This window comes from Sesamum indicum, linkage group LG8, assembly GCF_026168435.1.
Source record: "Sesamum indicum cultivar Baizhima isolate 11 linkage group LG8, ASM2616843v1, whole genome shotgun sequence".
Classification (NCBI taxonomy): Eukaryota; Viridiplantae; Streptophyta; class Magnoliopsida; order Lamiales; family Pedaliaceae; genus Sesamum; species Sesamum indicum.
In genome coordinates, this window is record NC_142664.1 from 22,563,244 (window position 1) to 22,581,626 (window position 18,383).

The following is an 18,383-nucleotide window of genomic DNA, read 5'->3' on the forward strand; positions in this document are numbered from 1 at the left end:
TAAAACGTAATGAATGCAATTATTCAAACCTGAGGAGGTGCACCGTTATCGATAGTGAGTGCACTTGTATTTACACCAACCCTCAGAGGATGAGGTATTTGTAATGTTCTATTCCTATTAACCTACAAAACTGAACCCTGTACAGTGATTGTGAACATGATCAGTACAATATATTTACCTTCACCATTAGTCGTCTATCCGCTGTATTTCGCCCATCATAATACGGTTGCTAGTCACCTTGAACCCAAGAAGAGCAGGGTCTATCTGTCTACCTTTCTTCCCCTTCTTTTTGTTGTTTCGACCGCCAGGCATCCCGTCCGACGACTCTGCTGCCCCTGCCGAAGCATGGGTTTCTTGAGGTGCTGCCTTCTTAGCACTGCTTTTCAGCATGTCGCTGAATGATGTCTCCAGTACATCGGCATCGTTGCAGGAGGATGTTCGTCGAAATTGTGCATCTCTTCTCCCAGATGCATCCGTGTTCCCTACATTAACTCCTGGTTCTCGTCTCACTCCTACAAGCAAGAAAAACTCTAGCATGTAAATAGGAAGGCACAAAAGATAGAGCACTATGTGAATCAACAAACTCCACTTAGGTGAAAAGAAGGGCAACGTAGGGAAATTGCTATGGTACAAGAGAAAACACGCAAGACTCCTGTCCTACCATCAGGAGGTACAGTATTTGAAAGGCTTTTCCCTCTGGCGACACGATCAGCAGTCACCTCCGACAACCCTTCGTGAGAAGATGCAGCTCGTGAGACAGGTGGACGCCGCAGCAATACATTGTCTGGTGCTTTTGAACTGGACGATCGCAACCTAGTTACAGTAATACATGTAAGAAATGGATAAATGAGAAATTCGAAAAGGGCAGTAATCTCAGACAAAGAAAGGATTCGAAGCAAGAAAGATCTATATATTTGTGAAAAGACACCAGGTTAAATATATCCACATGTCCATAAATCCTCGCCCAGTGAAGAGATATTGCAAAAAGCAAACAAAGATTGACTCTTGAAGAACAAGAATTAAGCAGAGTATCCAGTTCACTGTAAATCCAACATGATCTATATTTCCACAGATCAGGATTTCTTTTGGCTCTCGTAGATAATTCTACATGTCAGCAAGTATATGGGGCATCGCAAGGCTAGTATACTTCCAAGTTCCAACAAGACAACAATACTCATATCTTCCAAAGAAAAACTCCCAAGAACTTAATATTGAAGAGAATTTCGATCAGATTCTGCTAATAGAACAGTAAAAAAAATACAGCACCCAAGGGTTTCTTACTTTTCCTTAGCAGCATCCTCCGGAAAAGAATCACCTGATCCAGCCTTTTCATTTTGAAAACCTGAACATTATATCATGTTACTTGATTAAAATCAATAACAAGGAAAAGTAAAACCAAGAAAATTGTGAAAATTTACCAGCAGAATCAAGTGAATTATGCTTGCTGAGGACATTCACCGGCATCTCGACTCTATCCACAGAAGGCAAGGCAGCCCGCTCCACTAATCCTTCTTGAGGCTCTGAAGTCATTCCCTGAATGTTACATTCATTGATGAGGACTCTTTGTTCTTCCCCATTAGAGGAAGTCAGTCTTTTGGCTGCCTTGTTTTTCATGGTAAAATTGTCATTGCTTACCTGAGCGGTTTCACCAGTTCGGGAAACAAATGGTTCTCCTGCAACTTCTGCTACATCTTTAGATCTATAAGGCAATCCACCGATTTCGAGAACATTTGTTATCCCCTCAGACAGTCGACTCTGAGGCTGTACACCAGAATCAGAACCAAAAGACCCAACAGTGAAGGAATTGCTGAAACCTGATTCTTGATCTGCAACAACACTAAATGACTGGTTTGCCATGCTTGTGCCAGAACGGTGATCCGAAGGGGGCCTTCTGTCATGTGGTATTCCATTAACCAAATCAAACTGTTCACTTGACGGGTGCCCAGATTTCTGATGCAGTAATTCCATAAGCAATCGTTTTGAATTGTCATCATTTCCAGAGGACATCCACAAACTATGATCATCAGTACTCCTTCTGGCTTCCAATTCCCTTCTCTGCCTCTCATTGTGAAGATGTAGTTGTTGAAGTCTTGACTCCATCCAGTCATTTGATGATTGACCATTATTCTCAGACCAATGACCCTCCGTAGCATCCAGGTGTGAAGCATGGAATTGATTTGGAATTAAAGGGTGGTTGGTATGCTGCGAGTAAATACCAGATGAGAACCCATCAACTTGACTACCAGGGTGCATCCGCGCAATCTGCTCCTGCAATTCTAGACCTTGAGCACGAGCCATTGAATTCACAACATCACGATTTACCCCAGCTGCTCCACCCGGCAATGACATTGCGCGCTCAAAAGGCAACATGCCAGGGTCATAGAGACCAGGTTGAAGTCTATCTTGTACTGAAAGATTCCGCCCAAGATGGCTGATATGCTCCTCGGAAGGTGGTAATTGTTGGGAATAAAAATCAAGAGGGCTGAATCCAGCAGAGATAGCTCTATGAGAGGCAGCAGGATTTCTGTGGAACTGACTAGCTTCATCAAGGGGCCACCCACGACCCATTTGCATTTCTTCTTCCATTTCCAATCGCTGCCTCAGCCCCAAAGGTAACTGACTCCCATGCAGCTGATCTTGCTGAATAATCTGTTGATCCAGGGGGTAAATCTGTCCATGCCTTCCATGTGACAAGAGCTCCAGTAAATCGTTTTGATGCCCTTGATGAGGCATTTGACCAAATTTTGCTTGAATTAGCAGCTCGAGGGACGGATCTGGATGCCTTGAAGGAAATTGGGAGCGCTGTTGCAGATCATTCAGAATTTGTTGCTTCAGTATGGCCTGTTCAAGAGCAGCATTAGATCTAAGAGCATCCATATGCGACTGTCCACGACCAGATTCACGCAACTGACTCTGCAACAGCTGCTCAAGAAGAAGCTGTCTGGCCTGAGACTGCTGTTGCTCTTTCAACAAGATTTGCTGTTGGTGAAAATGTTGTTGTTTCTGCAGCTGCTGCTGTTGTTGAAGTTGTAGCTGCCTCTGCTGTTGCAACTGAAGGGCCACGATGTGTTCCATGTCTCGTGCTGTTTGACTGGCAAGCTTGTTGTGGTGCATCAAATTCAGACTTGGGTCCCCCTCTAGCATTACTTCGTTGAAGTGTGTGTTATGAGGAGGCATCATACTATGTGACTGAAGATGCTGCTGCTGAAGTTGCTGAGGCAATAGCTTCTCTGCTAAATCAAAGCGGTTAAATTCTTGGTCCATCCCTGAAGAGTGGCGAGCGTCCAAGACATCTTGATACAAGTTGGAATCAGAAAGCGCACTGCTTCCATAAACATCGCTCCATGCCTCAGGGGCACGGGTAGCATCAGGCATCGCATTAAAAGGAGCGATCCTTCCAGAAGCAGGGTTAATAATCTTGTCCTGTGCACCTCCACCAAATTGAGGTGTATGATCATTTCTTCCATAAGTACTTTCAAGCTCAGACCATAACAAACCAAGAGGATGCATCTTGCTGCCTTTTTGATCTGACATACCAGAGTCTGTCAGTTCATTAGTAAGATAAGCCTTGTTGCCACTACTTGTAGCAGGTTCGCCATATCCTCTAGAAATCTTCCCTACAGCACTGCCACCACTTCCGGGTCTCCCAGGGAACACGATTTCTGTTTGACCAAAAATGGCAGTTAAAAGAATTAGAGCTCAGAAGCAATTTAAATAGTAAAAGATAGTGTATATTAGTAACTATCAGCCAAACCTTCATCATGGAAATCTTCTCCTTGGGAGTACAAGTGTTTTGACAAACGTTGATTTTCAGATAACTTCGATTGACCGTGCTGTACAGAGGTAGCACTGCAATCAGGTTGCCAGCCTGAGCCATCCACTACTGAAGGAATGGAATCAGATCCACCATCATGCTCATGTCCGAATTTCAAGTGAGGCATAACATCTCCCAATTCCCGGAATGGTGACTCATCAGGAGCATCTTCCAAACGTACAGGTAAATCAGTCCCAAAAAAGCCTTGCTCAAACCATGAAATGATATCCACTCCAAGAAAAGGTCCCTGGATTTCCCCTTGAGGATCCCGATAATACAAACTTAATTCCTCTGGAGGAATTCCTCTATTCAGCTGATATTCATTGGTTCTGCTTCCAATCTCATGTAGCTGTCCATCCCAATACTGGTCCGATGTTGGCATAGCAAAGAGGGAGTTCGATTCACCGGGAAGATTGTTGTTAGCATCAAATGATGTAGCAGATTTGGCACTATCTAACAGAGGCTGCTGATTAACAGCAGAACCTGTTACCTTGAGCTGAAAGGCATCAGACTGAGCACCATTCAGAGATTTTACGCTACCAACATCCAGTTCTTTTCTGTTTATAGCCTCTGAAATTTCATATTGCTCTTTGTGATCAGCAGTTCTCTCTGAAGTAAGGATAAAATAGTTTCTTTCAGATAAAACTCGGAAGGTCATTCTACATAACATTTTAAAGACCAGTCTAATACTCATTGACTTGGGATACCTGTTTTAGGCATATTATCGTAGAAGATGCTGTCAACTGTAGCTTTATGAAGATCGACTGAAGCTTTCACAAGGTTATCTGGTATCTCTTTGATGACATCAGCAGTGAGGGAAACCTGTCTTCCAATGTTCAATTCTTCTCCCAATTCTACAAAGAATACAAACCAAGGATTATAACATAACCAATAGGAAATTAGAGAAACAAAAAAAGACTAACTAAATTACCATAAATCTCTTTCTAAAGACTGACCTGAAACATCATCAATTGATCCGCCCTTCCTAAACGAACTGTATGAGGCTCCACTGTTTATTATTTTACCCTTCCATATGTCATTCAGGATAGCCTAGAACAAAAGAGGAGCTCATCACATTTCCACAGATAGTCAATCTAACAGCACCAAGGAATTCATGTATAATAGCAAACATATAAAGAATATGCCTGTAATTTGCAAAGCTCACCTCCTGCTCAGCATCAGGAGCAACAAAAGCGAAAGGTTCAATAGCATCTAATTGAGTTATTGGAGGAACTTCCTCCCAATTGTCAGGCATGCGGGCAAGGGATGAATCAAGTCTTTGCTTACGGTATATGTCAAGTAGTTTGGCCCTTGGGTAAACAAATGTTCCAACAGAGAGGGGTTTTCCAGGAACATTTTCACTCTTGTCATACTGAGCAACACCAATTGGAACCACAGATGGCGGTCTTACAAGAGAAACACTCAACCTGCCACGCCCTACAGTAAAGCCCGTATTTGAGCCCTCAACTCGTCCCCTTTCAAGTCCAAATCCTGGTGCAGCGCGAAAACCCAACCCGCCAGAATTTCCCTCCATCCTGTGTCGAGGCCTCCACTTATCACGAGAATCTGAATCGCGTTCAGGAACAGAACGGCTATTTGACACAAATGATTGGCTCTCACCCTGGGACTCTTCCTTCTCTACATCTGTCCTTTTCTCCACCCGAGCATCCTTTTCTTTGTCATCAGGACCCCATCTTAAAGACCATTTGTCACGCCTCGTTTCATGCCCAGAGTTGCGGCTACTAACATCATGCCATCTGTCAGTGGCGGGCAAAGATCTATTTTCAGTTGTTTCTCTGCCTGGAGCGTTGTCAACCCGTCTATCCATCTTCCTGCGATCCCTTCGACCAAGTATCCCAGTTTCCCTTTCTTCTTCACGCCAGCGGCGTCCACTATCAGGTTCTGGAGCAATTCTTCTCCAATCCTTTTTGTCCTCAGTTGCTTCTGAGCGCCAAACCTCCTTCTGGTTCAAATCAGCAGAACTACCAAGTGACAGAGAACATGGCCCCCGGGTTTCCTGCTGAACAGAAATGTATCCTCAATGCAATCATGACACAGCAGAAAAATTATGAATGGAGCAACTGATAAAGATAAAAGAAACAAAGAACACTGCACAAAATAGTAATGCAACAACTCCATAGGAAAGGAGACAGGTTTTAGCAACGCAGATCTGACTATAAACAATTAAGATAAGTAAAACAGGATTCCTGATGTAGCTGGTTGGTTGCTCAATGTCAAAGCCACAAGAATGCTGCCGTAGCAAAGTATATATGCATGACAAAATAGCCAATACTGGATTCACATTGTCAAACTAGCTAGTTTCAAAACATTCGGGTCCATAATTATACACTCAAGAGTTACTGCAATAACAAAACTCAGATGAAATAAGCGCATCTGTAACTTCTGCACAAGACAAGACAAGAACCAGATAAAAGAGACAAAGAACACTACACAAAATAGTAATGTAAAAACTACATAGGAAAGGAGACAGGTTTTAGCATGCAAGTCTGACTAGCCCTATAAACAATAAAGATAAGTGAAACAGGATTCCTGATGTAGCTGGTTGGTTGCTCAATGTCAAAGCCACAAGAATGCAGCAATGCAGCTGTAGCAAAGTATATATGCATGACAAAATAGCCAATTTTTCTGGATTTCACATTGTCAAACTAGCTAGTTTCAAAACATACGGGTCCATAATTATACACTCAAGAGTTCCAGTGATAACTGCAATAACAAAAGTCAGATGAAATAAGCGCATCTGTAACTTCTGAACAAGACATGAACCAGACAAGGTCAACTTCTTTTTTTTAAGAAAAAAACATATTCCCCACAAAGAAGAAAAGAATAAAGGAGATCTGAGATTTTCACACCAGTTAGATTCATAAAAGGATTGACATCATGCATCTGCAACTACACCAGAATTAGAGATGGCAGAGTTCCATCACAAAGGCTTCAAATATACACTAGACATGAACCATCCAACTAAAAGCTCAAACCCAGTTCTCAGTTCAGAAATCAGGCAACGGATGCTACTCAGTTATCTGCATATTTACCGTCTTAGGTTCATTTGGCCTCGCATAAAGCCACTGTGGAGACAATGGAATGCTCTCGGACACTGCCTGATCTGCAGCAACTCAGATAGAGTATAAGTTATATTTGCACCACAATGCTCCTATACTAGAATAAGTTGGTAAAAAAAACACCAGTTACCCTTGGATTCGTCCAGTAATGCCACCAAACCCTTGTCCTCATCATTTCCAATGGAAGCTTCATGCAAAACACCACAATACATCAACATACGACGAAAACAATAGTAATCCTAACTAGGGCATTTAAGGCAAGCCGGACTGGAAACTCAACCAGGCATTGCAACTGATTCCATAAGCAACATAAAACTGAACTTCAAATTAAGTTCAAGTAATATTTATGATTGGGAAAAATTAACAGCCATAAAATTTCCCAACAGGAAAGAAAAAAGTAACCAACCAAAAGCAAGCAACTAAACTGAGTTTCCAAATTCCCAGCAGAATGACTCAACCTACAATCAGGGCAACAAACAAATACTAAATCTGAAGTGAAGAACCTGATTCCAAACCCTAGGACCTAAACTGAAAGCTACATTGCGGAGACAGATCAATATATCCAAGTGCAGAATCCAGCAGAAGACAGTCGAATCCAACCACGCAAACTAAACCAAAACCAGCGAAAATCAACGCGAAATCAAGAACAGCGATTTACCTTTTGGAGTCCACGATTGATCGGACGGCTTAGATGCGATGAGATCCTCCGGAAGATCTAGCTTGCTCTCCGCCATGACGACAAATCGATACTTCACAAATTTCCGACCAAAAATCACACACACAACACACGAATAGTGAGAGTGAGAGAGAAAGAGAAAGAAAGAAGTGATTCAGCGAGTGGCAATACAAAAAAATTCAGAGCAAAAGAGATTCCAAAAGCAAATCGAGAGATGTATGCATATATGTATGTATACGTGGAGCTAGAATTAGGGTTTGCGAGAGCCAATTGAAAAATGCAGAAAGAGAAAACACGAAGGAAGGAGATGACAGAAGGTGAGGGTTTGGGTGGTCCGAACAGCCAAATCAAATAATCGGGAATTGTTTAGTGTTGTGATTTTCGGAACTTTAATATATTTGGAAGGCGAATTCTCAAACAATTATGAAATGACCCCAAATAAACATTGTATTTCACATTTTTACCCATGTTATAACCATAACAGTCCTTTTGATGGGCCTCGGATTCGTCCTGATTTGTTAAGCATGACGACAAAAGAAGAGAGATAAAATTACAAGTTAAGAAGAGAGAGAATAATAAAGAAGTTTGATAATTTAATATGAAAAGAAAACACAGAAATTAAACAATACACTGATTATGTGTTGGATGGATTAATTTGAATTTGAGAAAATAATTTCATATTAAAAAATAAAATTTATTAATATTTTGTAAAATATAGCTCAAAAATAATTTAAAATTATTCAAACAAATCCTAAAAGTTTTAGGACGTCATAAGACCCAATTTTAATGATAACTAGTAACATGTGACACACTTTGTAGGCCCTCATTAGTTGTGTCAATGGGTGCATCTGGGACAGATTTGGGTGGACTCGATATCTGCCCCTCCTTAGTATAAAATTTGTCGGGACAGATCTAACTCAAAAGATCTAGTTATTATATTAATTTAACATATCAATTATAAATAAAATTATTCATGACTTAACTTATATTATTCAAAGAGGTTGCCATATTCAAAGTAAGCATGATTTCTTATGGCCACTTTTATTTCCATGGATAAGGAGGTTATACAAAATATAGTTGTTCGCTTTATAAAATTTTTAAAATAATTTCATAATTGAGAAAATTCGATACATTTAGCTTTCAATATTCGGGATTTATGGGACTAAATGTGTCGAACTTTCTCAATTTTGAAATCAATTTGAAAAATCTGTAAAGCATATGACTAAATGTGTTGAACTTTTTAATTTTAGTACCATTTTAAAAATCTCTTAAAATAGAGGACTAAAAGTTTGGAACCTCTATTTTATGATACTGAAAGTATAATTTCACTTGTTATAATCGACTACAACCCAAAAAATTTAATAAAAAGAGTAAAAAATTTAAACAAGATGCATTAAATTATTCTCTTGAATCTAAAAGAATATGTTATTATATACATAGGAGTTCATTGCTCGCTACGGGGGGATTTGGTGGCACGCCAGAGGGGAAGAGAGGGTACACTGAGTTGCTTGGGGTAAATTATGTCGTCGTGGATTGGGGCTTCGTAGTAATAAGGCTTTTAACGAGGCAATGTTGGCGATTCTGGGGTAGCGATCCATGAATATGCCTAAGTCCTTATTTCAGGCAGCGTAGATGCTCATGGTGCGGCATATACATGTTAAATAATGAGGAACACTTAAAAGATAAATATATGAGTAATTATACTTATTTTTAATGAGATTTAATATAATTATAAATACATCCACATTGTGTCATAAATTATAAATATTTTCCTTAAATATAAAATAATTATATAGCCCATAGACAGTAAGATAGAAACTCCTACTTTACCTTTATTGCTTCAAGAAAATGGTTGAAAAACATATAAAAAATATATATATATAAGATGAAGGTAGCTAAATTAAATAATTTATAAAGCATATCTAGGTTGTATAGTAAATTAATAGCATCCTTTACTTCAAATCCGAGTTCCCATACCGTGATGTAAACACCTACTAAGAATGTACTAAGGGTTTGTTCGGTTGGGAACGGTGAGTGTATAAGAAAAGTAGAAGTGAGGGTGGAGTATATGAAAAAGTTTGGTATTTGGTTAGAAATAATGATTGGAGGAAAAGTAAACATTAATGCATGCAGAACCTCTTGAGAGTTTAATTTTTATTTTAGTCCCAAATTGGGCGAAAAAATAAAAGTATAAGGTCAAGAAGACAAAACATACATCTTTTATTTTTATTACTATATTACCCATTTATATAATTTTCCTTCAAAAAATTTTCTTTACGTTGATAATACTGATACATAATTTTTGTAAATAATCAAATATGAAAAGAAACTACTATATTAGCGATCATTAATAGTAATTTTTATTTATGTAAACTTAATAATTTAAAATAAATGCACAATACTCACTTTGAGAAATATTTTTATTCTTGTTTAATGAATATTTTTTACGAATAAGATTTTCAAATATTTTATATACTAAAAATATTTTAAACAATATTTTTTTATAAATAAATTCAATGTCATTTTTTATTAAGCTACCCTTATTATAATAATCTTAATTCAACTTTACCTTATTTTAAAAATTGCATATCTAAAGTTGATTTGTAATTTTCAAATAATTTGAATAATTTCACAATAATCAAATTTTCACTTTTTCATATTAAATATTTTAGAATTTATATTTTATTTATTATTTTCTAAATATATTATTCCTATATCATTACAAAATATAAAATAAACGGCTATGATTATTTACTAAATAATATTTCTTTGGCAATCATGCAAATTAATTATTGTGTACTAATCAATAATTATATTGTATTATCGAATTAAACATTCATTTCTTCCATTGATATTTAAAAAAATTAACATAAATATACATATTAAAATAAATTTTATTGTTTTGTTAAAAATAATTATTACTGACAATATATAAACAAAAAATGATATTTTTTAATTAATTAAATTTATTTTGAAAGTGATAATTCGTCAAATACATTCAATTTAGCCCTCATCTGCTTTTACTTTTTTTACACACACAACCTATTTTTAATTTTAATAAAATTTTCAACTTTTTTCTACCAAAATTACTTATTTAAAAATATAAATTTTCACAAAAACTTCCATCAATTTTATTACCAAGAAGTTCATTCAAGATCACAACTTCTTACAAGCGTGGAAGCCAGCAGAGGCTCAACTAAATTAAGGTCCCAACACCATCAACACCTCTCTCCCACCTACAAACTTAATTTACATTAAAGAATCAGTGTTTAGAATCAAGCCAAAGACTGAAAAGAAAAGCAAGAAACACCAAAGATATCTATCTCAATCTTCTCTGCCCGCAGCCGCCTTGCACTTCTTCTTCTTCCTCAGCCTGTCACACACAAAAGCCTTCTCCAACAACCCCACCCTGTGTGTCAACGCATTTAGCATCCTCGTCTGCGCTTCATTCCGCTCAAACAACTGTGTCATCATCCTCATCATCTTCTCATTCTCCTCCACCATCCTCTCCAACAACTCTCTGTTTCTTTTATTCTCATCCGCCCCTTTTCCCTCGTTCGTGCCCTCAACCCGATCACCAACCTTATCGTTCTCAATCGTCTCACTTGACCACTCCTTCACACCGTCAAGGCTCTCCTTCACTAAATCAAGATTCGATGTATCAACACAATTTTCACCATAATTTGCTTCGTTAACCTTCAAGTCTTGTTCGACGCCAACGTCCTTCATCTCGACTTCCCCATCATTCCCCTCAACTCCCATAGCCTCATTCCCTCCTCCTCCACAACTCACGGCCTCTATAATTTCTTGACTTTGCTCTGTACCCTCCGAATCGTCGCCATTTTCACACGAATCCTTCGGTTCATCGTTCTGGTTCGAGCCAGCAGTCATCACAGGAACCTTAATTTCAGCCTCTTGATCAACACTTTCACAATTCTCACCATTTCCCACCAAATCAATTGCAACGATTGCGTCAATCTTCTCTTGCAACGCAATCACTTTGCGAATCACAGCCTTCCTGCAACCCCTGACCCCAAAATCCACCCCACGAATCGAATCCAGCTTAAACAGCAGAGACATCAAACTCTCGCTCAGCCTCACCCGCTCTCTCTCATCCCTACGAACCAAATCCCTAACTTCGCTCGTCGACAGCCTCTCCTCAATCTCATCCACCTGAACTTTGATATCCTTGATCTTCCTCAAACACTTGCGCGCCAAGAATCCCCTGAAAACCTTCTGTATCTTCAAGGCAGACCCCGAACGGTCTACTTCTTCCGACCCGACAAACTGAATCGGAATCTGAACAACTTTCGGGCCAGGATTTCCTCCAGGCGGGCGTCTGACGAGATGAGCTGGTCGATGGGTTTCCGATTCCGGATCCACCTGGTAAACGGGCACCCCACGAAATGGAGTGGAATAAGGGAAACGACGGAGATTCGGATCGGGTTGCTGGTACCATACACGATTGTTGAAAAAAGGAGCATCCATTTCAAGACTCAAGTACAAGAAATTGTGTGTTTGGATTCTTTCTCAGTTGAAGAAGATTTTATTGGCTTTGATTGATTGTTGATGGGAACCCTGTTTGAAATGGCAGCAATTTATAGGAGGGGACTCGGGGGAGTTGGATTGAAGTAAGAGAAATTTATGAAATTTCTGGAACATTCAGGAGATATTTTTGCGGGCTGGGGCTCAAAGGCAATATTCTGGAAGCTTGTGGAGTGCTCTGCGTGAAATTGGCGAAATCGCATACGTGGGCTACAAGCGTCATTTCTATTTTCCCCTCTAGACGTTGTCTCCTAAGTGCTACCCTCAATATAAAATATTTTAAATGGATAAATTACAATAATGTTTTCAATGATTTAACATAATTAAAAATATTTTTTTATTATTTAAAAAATTATAAGTATAATTGATGTTTGATGAAATTATGTCATTTTTTGAATCGAGTCCAATACTTATTTCCTCTTTTTAGAAAAAATTAGCGATGAAGAGGATGAAAAAAATTTAAAAATTGTAAAAATTTTATCCAATTACTTCATATAAAAGTTTAATTTATTTTTAAATAAGTAAAATCATAATTTATAGTTTATATGAGCATTTTGATTAATTAATCATAAAAAATAGATAAAAACTAATGATTTGACTAGTTGTTGGATTGTTGTTAAAATTAGTGTTATCGATAATTTTTCAAATAATAAGATAATATTTATAATAATATCAATTTAAAAAAAATCATTGTACTTTACCTTAATTAAATAGTTTATACACATCTTACTTTATAAAAGTGAACGATATATAACTTTTTATTACCTCCCATGCTTGGGATATCCACCCAAATCACAAATTTGTCCATAGTTTTAATACCAACATACCAAATTATATAATTTCAAAAATACCCTTCAAATTTCAAACTAATGTTAAAGTTTTCAAAAATTTTAAAAAATTACTTTTCAACTTTTGGCCCTCAAAAAGTACTTTTAATATATTTGGGATTCCAACTTCTATTTCTGAAACTGTTAAGAAAATCATTTTTTAGCCAAAAGCTATAAGTTAATGATTAATTTAAATAATTATTATTGACAAATAATAAGTGCAAATGCAAAAATGGTATCTTTTTATGACATGCAGACAAAATGATTTTTAATGAATTAAGTTTGTTTAAAAATGTTCTCCCCCCCCCCCCACACAATCCAAATCCAAATCCAAATCAGTTTTCATTTACTTTTCACATTTTTTACAAACGCTGTTATCTTTTATTTTTCTATAACAATTAATTCTCTAAAAGCAAAAGTTTTCACAAACACTCCCTAACTAGTCAATCACTTCTTTTAAAAAATAAGTTCCATGTAATTACGTGTACTCAAAAATTAAATTTACTCCCATTTTGTTTAAATTTATTGTTCATTGAAATTGAAATAACATATAAGTATTTATTTTGCATGTATATATACTCATCGTATCAATATAACATATATCATACAAAGTGTCGATTTTTTATTTGATTTGAGTAAAATATGTATTGATAATTAATGAATGTAAAAAAATTACTAGACAATTTTTGTATATGAATTTGTAAGGCAGTGACAAATTTTAACGTAAATGAACAAATTATGTACTTCAATATATAAAATAAAAGCATTACTAAAAATTATGCGCACAAGTACTGCGTGCCACAGTATCTAGTATATTATAAAGAAAAAAAGTGCTATAGACACAAAGTTGCAATTTTGACACCGTTGAATAATTTTTTGTGACTCAAAAATGCCTTTCAATTGTTAAAATAACTAACTTATTCAACTTCTTAAGTTTTTACATTAACTTAACTGCTCCACTAATATATCTTATTTTCATTTATAATAGATTTTAGAACATAAAAAATTTATAATATATATATATATAGATAGTATACCAACTTAGAACTATAGCTCTTAATCCAAAAGTTGCAATCTTATAAAATGTTTTTTTTTTTCCCTTTTTCGTTCCTTCTAAAAAGCAACTCAAAATAACTTTTAAGAAAAAAATATCTCATTTCAGAAAAAAAATATTATTGGCAATTTATATAAAAAGTAAAATAATTGTGGAAAGTAAATTCCGAAAAACCAAAATGAAACAATAAAAAGGAAAACAACAATATACATCCTTCCATACACTAAATGAATCTATATTAAATATTAATCACACATAACTTATTGTTGTGCCGAGGATAAAATTTCCGTTTCATCTATTAATCAAAATTATTACCACATCAAAAATATAAATATATATATATATATAAATTATCTTTCTTAATTATTCCCTTTAAATTTCATCTTTGAATTTAAGTTGGTTACGACTTTATTAAACGCTAAATACTTAAATATTTATGATCATGAGGTTATAGGTTGGAACCACCAACATATCTCGTTGTCAATGTAGAGAGAGAGAGAGAGCTGGGGCAGGTCAATTTAGGGCTGTGGTCTTGGAAATAGTAGGAAAATTAATTAAATTACATACAAAGTTTAATTTTTATGACAGGTCTTCATAGACCCGATTATTTTTACTTTTGATCCCTAAGTTAGTCATTATGTTATTTTTGATACCCTATGTTCCGACATCATTAATTTTGGCTTTCAAATTTTCTTAAATAATAAAAAATAATCATGATGATTTTCTAAATTAAATGGTACCTATTTGAGGAAAAAAAATGTGACAAAACCAACAATAAAAACAAAAATTTACAACGTGAGAGCATAAAAAAGCGGGAGGCGTCATTTTGGGTGAAAATAGCCAAAATTGACAGAAATTCATCTATCGCCCTAAGTTAGTCATTAAATCACTTTCGACACCATATTTTTCGATTTCATCATTTTTTATCCTCAAGTTTTATTAATACAATCAAAGTTAGTCTTGGCTGCAAGTTGATAAAAAAAATTCTCTCCTTTAGTTTAAAAAAAGATAAGTATATGTAATGTAGCAATGAGCTCTTTATGGTATCAAATTTGAAAAAGTATGATACCAAATTGGAAATGCAACTTTCTTAACATGAACTTAAAAAATTAAAATGAGGAGATAGATAAAGAGATTCCAACCATTTAAAACATTTATGACCAAGAAAAATGTTTATACAAAAAGATGACTCCCCAAAATTGAAACCATCAGCTCGCCAACAACAAGCTTCCCAATGAGTTAGAAGAGTGAACAATTCCATCTTCACAACTACATCATCAAAAGTGATTTAGTCAGAATCAAACCTAAGACACGCACTACTTCTTCTTCAATCACTTGTCTCGACACTCGCCTTTCTTCCTCATCCTCATCCTCCTCTTCTTCTTCCTCAACATCATATCACACACAAAAGCCTTCTCCAACAACTCCACCCGCTGTGTTAACGCATTTAGCATTCTTGTCTGCGCCTCATTCCGCTCAAACAACTCCCTCATCATCCTCACCATCTTCTCATTGCTCTCCACCATCCGCTCCAACACCTCTCTATCTCTTCTACTCTCATTTCCATCCTTGGCTCTATCCCCAACCCGGATGATACCTCCCGACTCAGGCAACAAATCAAGATTCTCCGCAACACAACTTGATTCACTCACCTTCACCGCATGCTCCACCTCCGCATCTATAATCTTAACTTCCCTATCATTCCCCCCCTCAGCACCTTCCATAATCTTCTTATCTCCTTCTCCAACACAACCCTCCCCATTTCCATCATTTTCGACCCAATCAATCGAGCTACTACTACTACTTCCCACAGAAAACCTTACTTCATCAAGGGCTTCTTCACCATCATTGCAATCCAAATCAATAGCAACAGTAGCATCAATCCTTTCCTGCAGAGCAATCGCCTTTCGAATCACGGCCTTCCTGTATACCCTGACCCCAGAATCCACCCCGCAGATCGAGTCCAGTTTAAACAACAGAGACATCAAACTCTCATTCATCCTCAGACGCTCCCTCTCGTCCCTACCCACCAACTCCATCACTTCACTCTTCGACAACCTTCCCTCAATCTCATCCACCTCAACCTTAATATCCCTGATCTTCTTCAACCATTTCCGGACCAAAAACCCCCTGAAAACCTTCTGTATCTTCAACGCAGACCCCGAGCGGTCAACTCCTTCGGACCCCACAAAGTGAACAGGAACCCGAACAACTTTCGGGCCTGAACTTCCTCCAGGCGAGCGTTTGATGGGACGACCGGGAAGATGGGTTTCCAGGTCCGGGTCGACTTGGTAAACGGGCACACCGCGAAATGAATTGGGTTGTTGGTACCAGGGGTTGTTTCTGAAAAATGGGCCATCCATTTGAAAATCCAATTGCAAGAAACGTGAGCTTTCAAAAACTTGTTTGCAGCTGAAGATTAGTTTGCTTGATAAAGATATGAACAGAGAATAAAGGAGTAGTACATATATTGGGGGAGTGGGGCTGAATTTGAAATTTCTGGAACGTTCGGGAGATATTTCTGGGACTGGAGGCACTTTTAGGTAAAATTAACAGGCTCAACGGTCACATTTTCTGGATATTCGTGGAGGCGTCTGCGTGAGAATCGGTCTAAATTTACACCTCACCGCTGCCGCATTTCCTTTCCTCCCTCATTCTTGGATTTCAGTTTTTATTTCAGTTATTTTATATTTTTACTCTATTATTTTATTTAATGTATATAAAAATTACAGGTTTTTTTTTTCATTTAAAAGATTAGACACATAATATATCTAATAAATTAGGCAATATACTGAATTAATTGCAATTTTAGTCCTATGGTATAGGAAGTTTTGCAAAATTAGTTTCATGTTGCTCATAGCAACGAATTTTAGTCTCAAAATATAATAATGTTAAATTTTTTACACAATGGAGCACGTGGCCATTGCGTCCCATTAGTGAAATATTTCTCCGATTATTAAATTATAATTTTAATCCCATACAATAAAATATTGTACAATATTAGTGTCATGCTTTTCAAAAATAAAAAAAAAAACCCTCATAATTCAATAGTCTCACAAAAAATGAAATACAGATACATAAATATCTTATAAGGCTAACACATTAAGACACAAGTTACAATAGAGCAAGAAGTAATAATGCGAATTAAAATGAGCTGCAATTTCTTTTATCCTTAAAGGCAGACCACTAATATCACTATACTTGAATTTTCAAGTTTTAGGGATCATTTCAATTATCATTACATATATATATATAGGTCTGTGTTTCTAAAAAAGAAATCCATAATCATCTTCAGCTATAATCTTGGAACATGAGACAACCCTTTTCCCTTGATTTTCAATTCTCCCATAAGTCCAATCGGCTTTTGTGTATATCATTAAGTTATAAAACTATTTTTGTCTATTTTGATAAAAATGGGATCAATATTGCAAAATCCCCATGGGACTAAAATTATAATTTAGTGGTTAGGGGTAATATTTTATGTTAAAAAAAGAAAAAAGAATTTAATGAGTTGGGATACATAGGGAGCATGTGCGGAATAAGTGATTATTCCGATAAAATTAACAGTGAGACTTTTTTACAATAGTGTTGAATTATTGGAATATCATGAAGCATAACTAATTCTGCGAAATACCATATATTGTGGGACTGCATTACAATTAAAACTCCAATATAGTAGAAAATAGAGAATCTCTTACACTCTTCCATCTTACATATCATCAAATCATGAGCATTAAATTAAATTACATAATGCTAATATATATATATATATATATGTACTATTTATTAAAGATGTAATTTATAAAATAAATAACTTGGGTAAGAAAGTATTTATGATAAAGAATACCCCTAATCACATTTACATGCTTTGAGTTTAGATTTAATCAAAAGAATACTTCTTATTTTTTTACAAAATTCAGATACATCCTTAATTCAATGGAAATTTTTTATACAAACATCCCATAAGATACGTTAAGAAGTGTATCGATAATTTTTTAAAGAATAAAAAATATTTGTATAATTATATAGAACTCCAATGAATATCCATATGCCTTACAATGTCCCCCCCCCCCCCCCCCCCCACCAACGCAGAGATTGTTTGCTTTCTCGTAAATTCTGCCTCATCGAGTTTATCTAATTGACAACATCTATACCTTAATACAATTAAAAAAAAAAAAATACCCATTTCATGTCTTCATAATTTTACCTGCCACATTAATTGTTTTATTAATTTTATTTTTCTCTCTCTCTCTCTCTCTCTCTTCTCAATTTTTGTATTTCTTTTCTTATATTACTCTTTTTCAACAATTTCTCATAAATTCCTCCAACTGTTTAATATTTAAAATTAATTATAAACACATATTTAAATATGTCGCATATACTGTAC

General features: G+C 36.3%; 3 protein-coding genes across 7 annotated transcripts; all 3 read right to left on the reverse strand.

The window, feature by feature from the left end:
* Positions 1 to 7,950, reverse strand: LOC148787314 (uncharacterized). Of its 5 annotated transcripts, none has more exons than XM_088883465.1 (12): positions 7,553 to 7,950; positions 7,025 to 7,081; positions 6,868 to 6,938; positions 4,980 to 5,831; positions 4,771 to 4,864; positions 4,522 to 4,668; positions 3,755 to 4,423; positions 1,636 to 3,662; positions 1,419 to 1,533; positions 1,282 to 1,342; positions 662 to 813; positions 1 to 512 (listed from the first exon to the last, which is right to left on the reverse strand). In XM_088883465.1, the coding sequence occupies exons 1-12, from the start codon at positions 7,626 to 7,628 to the stop codon at positions 187 to 189; spliced, it is 4,647 nt and encodes a 1,548-aa protein (XP_088739591.1). In that variant the 5' UTR covers positions 7,629 to 7,950; the 3' UTR covers positions 1 to 186. The 5 variants fall into 5 exon arrangements, with proteins under 5 accessions (XP_088739591.1, XP_088739590.1, XP_088739589.1 ...); XM_088883464.1 differs by having other exon boundaries at positions 1,419 to 3,662; positions 3,755 to 4,178; positions 4,305 to 4,423; positions 4,980 to 5,834; XM_088883463.1 differs by having other exon boundaries at positions 4,980 to 5,834.
* Positions 7,951 to 10,677: 2,727 nt separating this feature from the next.
* LOC105168684 (uncharacterized) lies at positions 10,678 to 12,201 on the reverse strand. The gene has a single exon (XM_011088816.2). The coding sequence runs from the start codon at positions 12,056 to 12,058 to the stop codon at positions 10,895 to 10,897; it is 1,164 nt and encodes a 387-aa protein (XP_011087118.1). The 5' UTR covers positions 12,059 to 12,201; the 3' UTR covers positions 10,678 to 10,894.
* Positions 12,202 to 15,119: 2,918 nt separating this feature from the next.
* Positions 15,120 to 16,510, reverse strand: LOC105168685 (uncharacterized). Its single transcript, XM_011088817.3, has one exon. It carries the CDS (start codon positions 16,357 to 16,359, stop codon positions 15,328 to 15,330), a length of 1,032 nt encoding a protein of 343 aa, XP_011087119.1. The 5' UTR covers positions 16,360 to 16,510; the 3' UTR covers positions 15,120 to 15,327.
* Between the last annotated feature and the right edge of the window lie 1,873 nt (positions 16,511 to 18,383).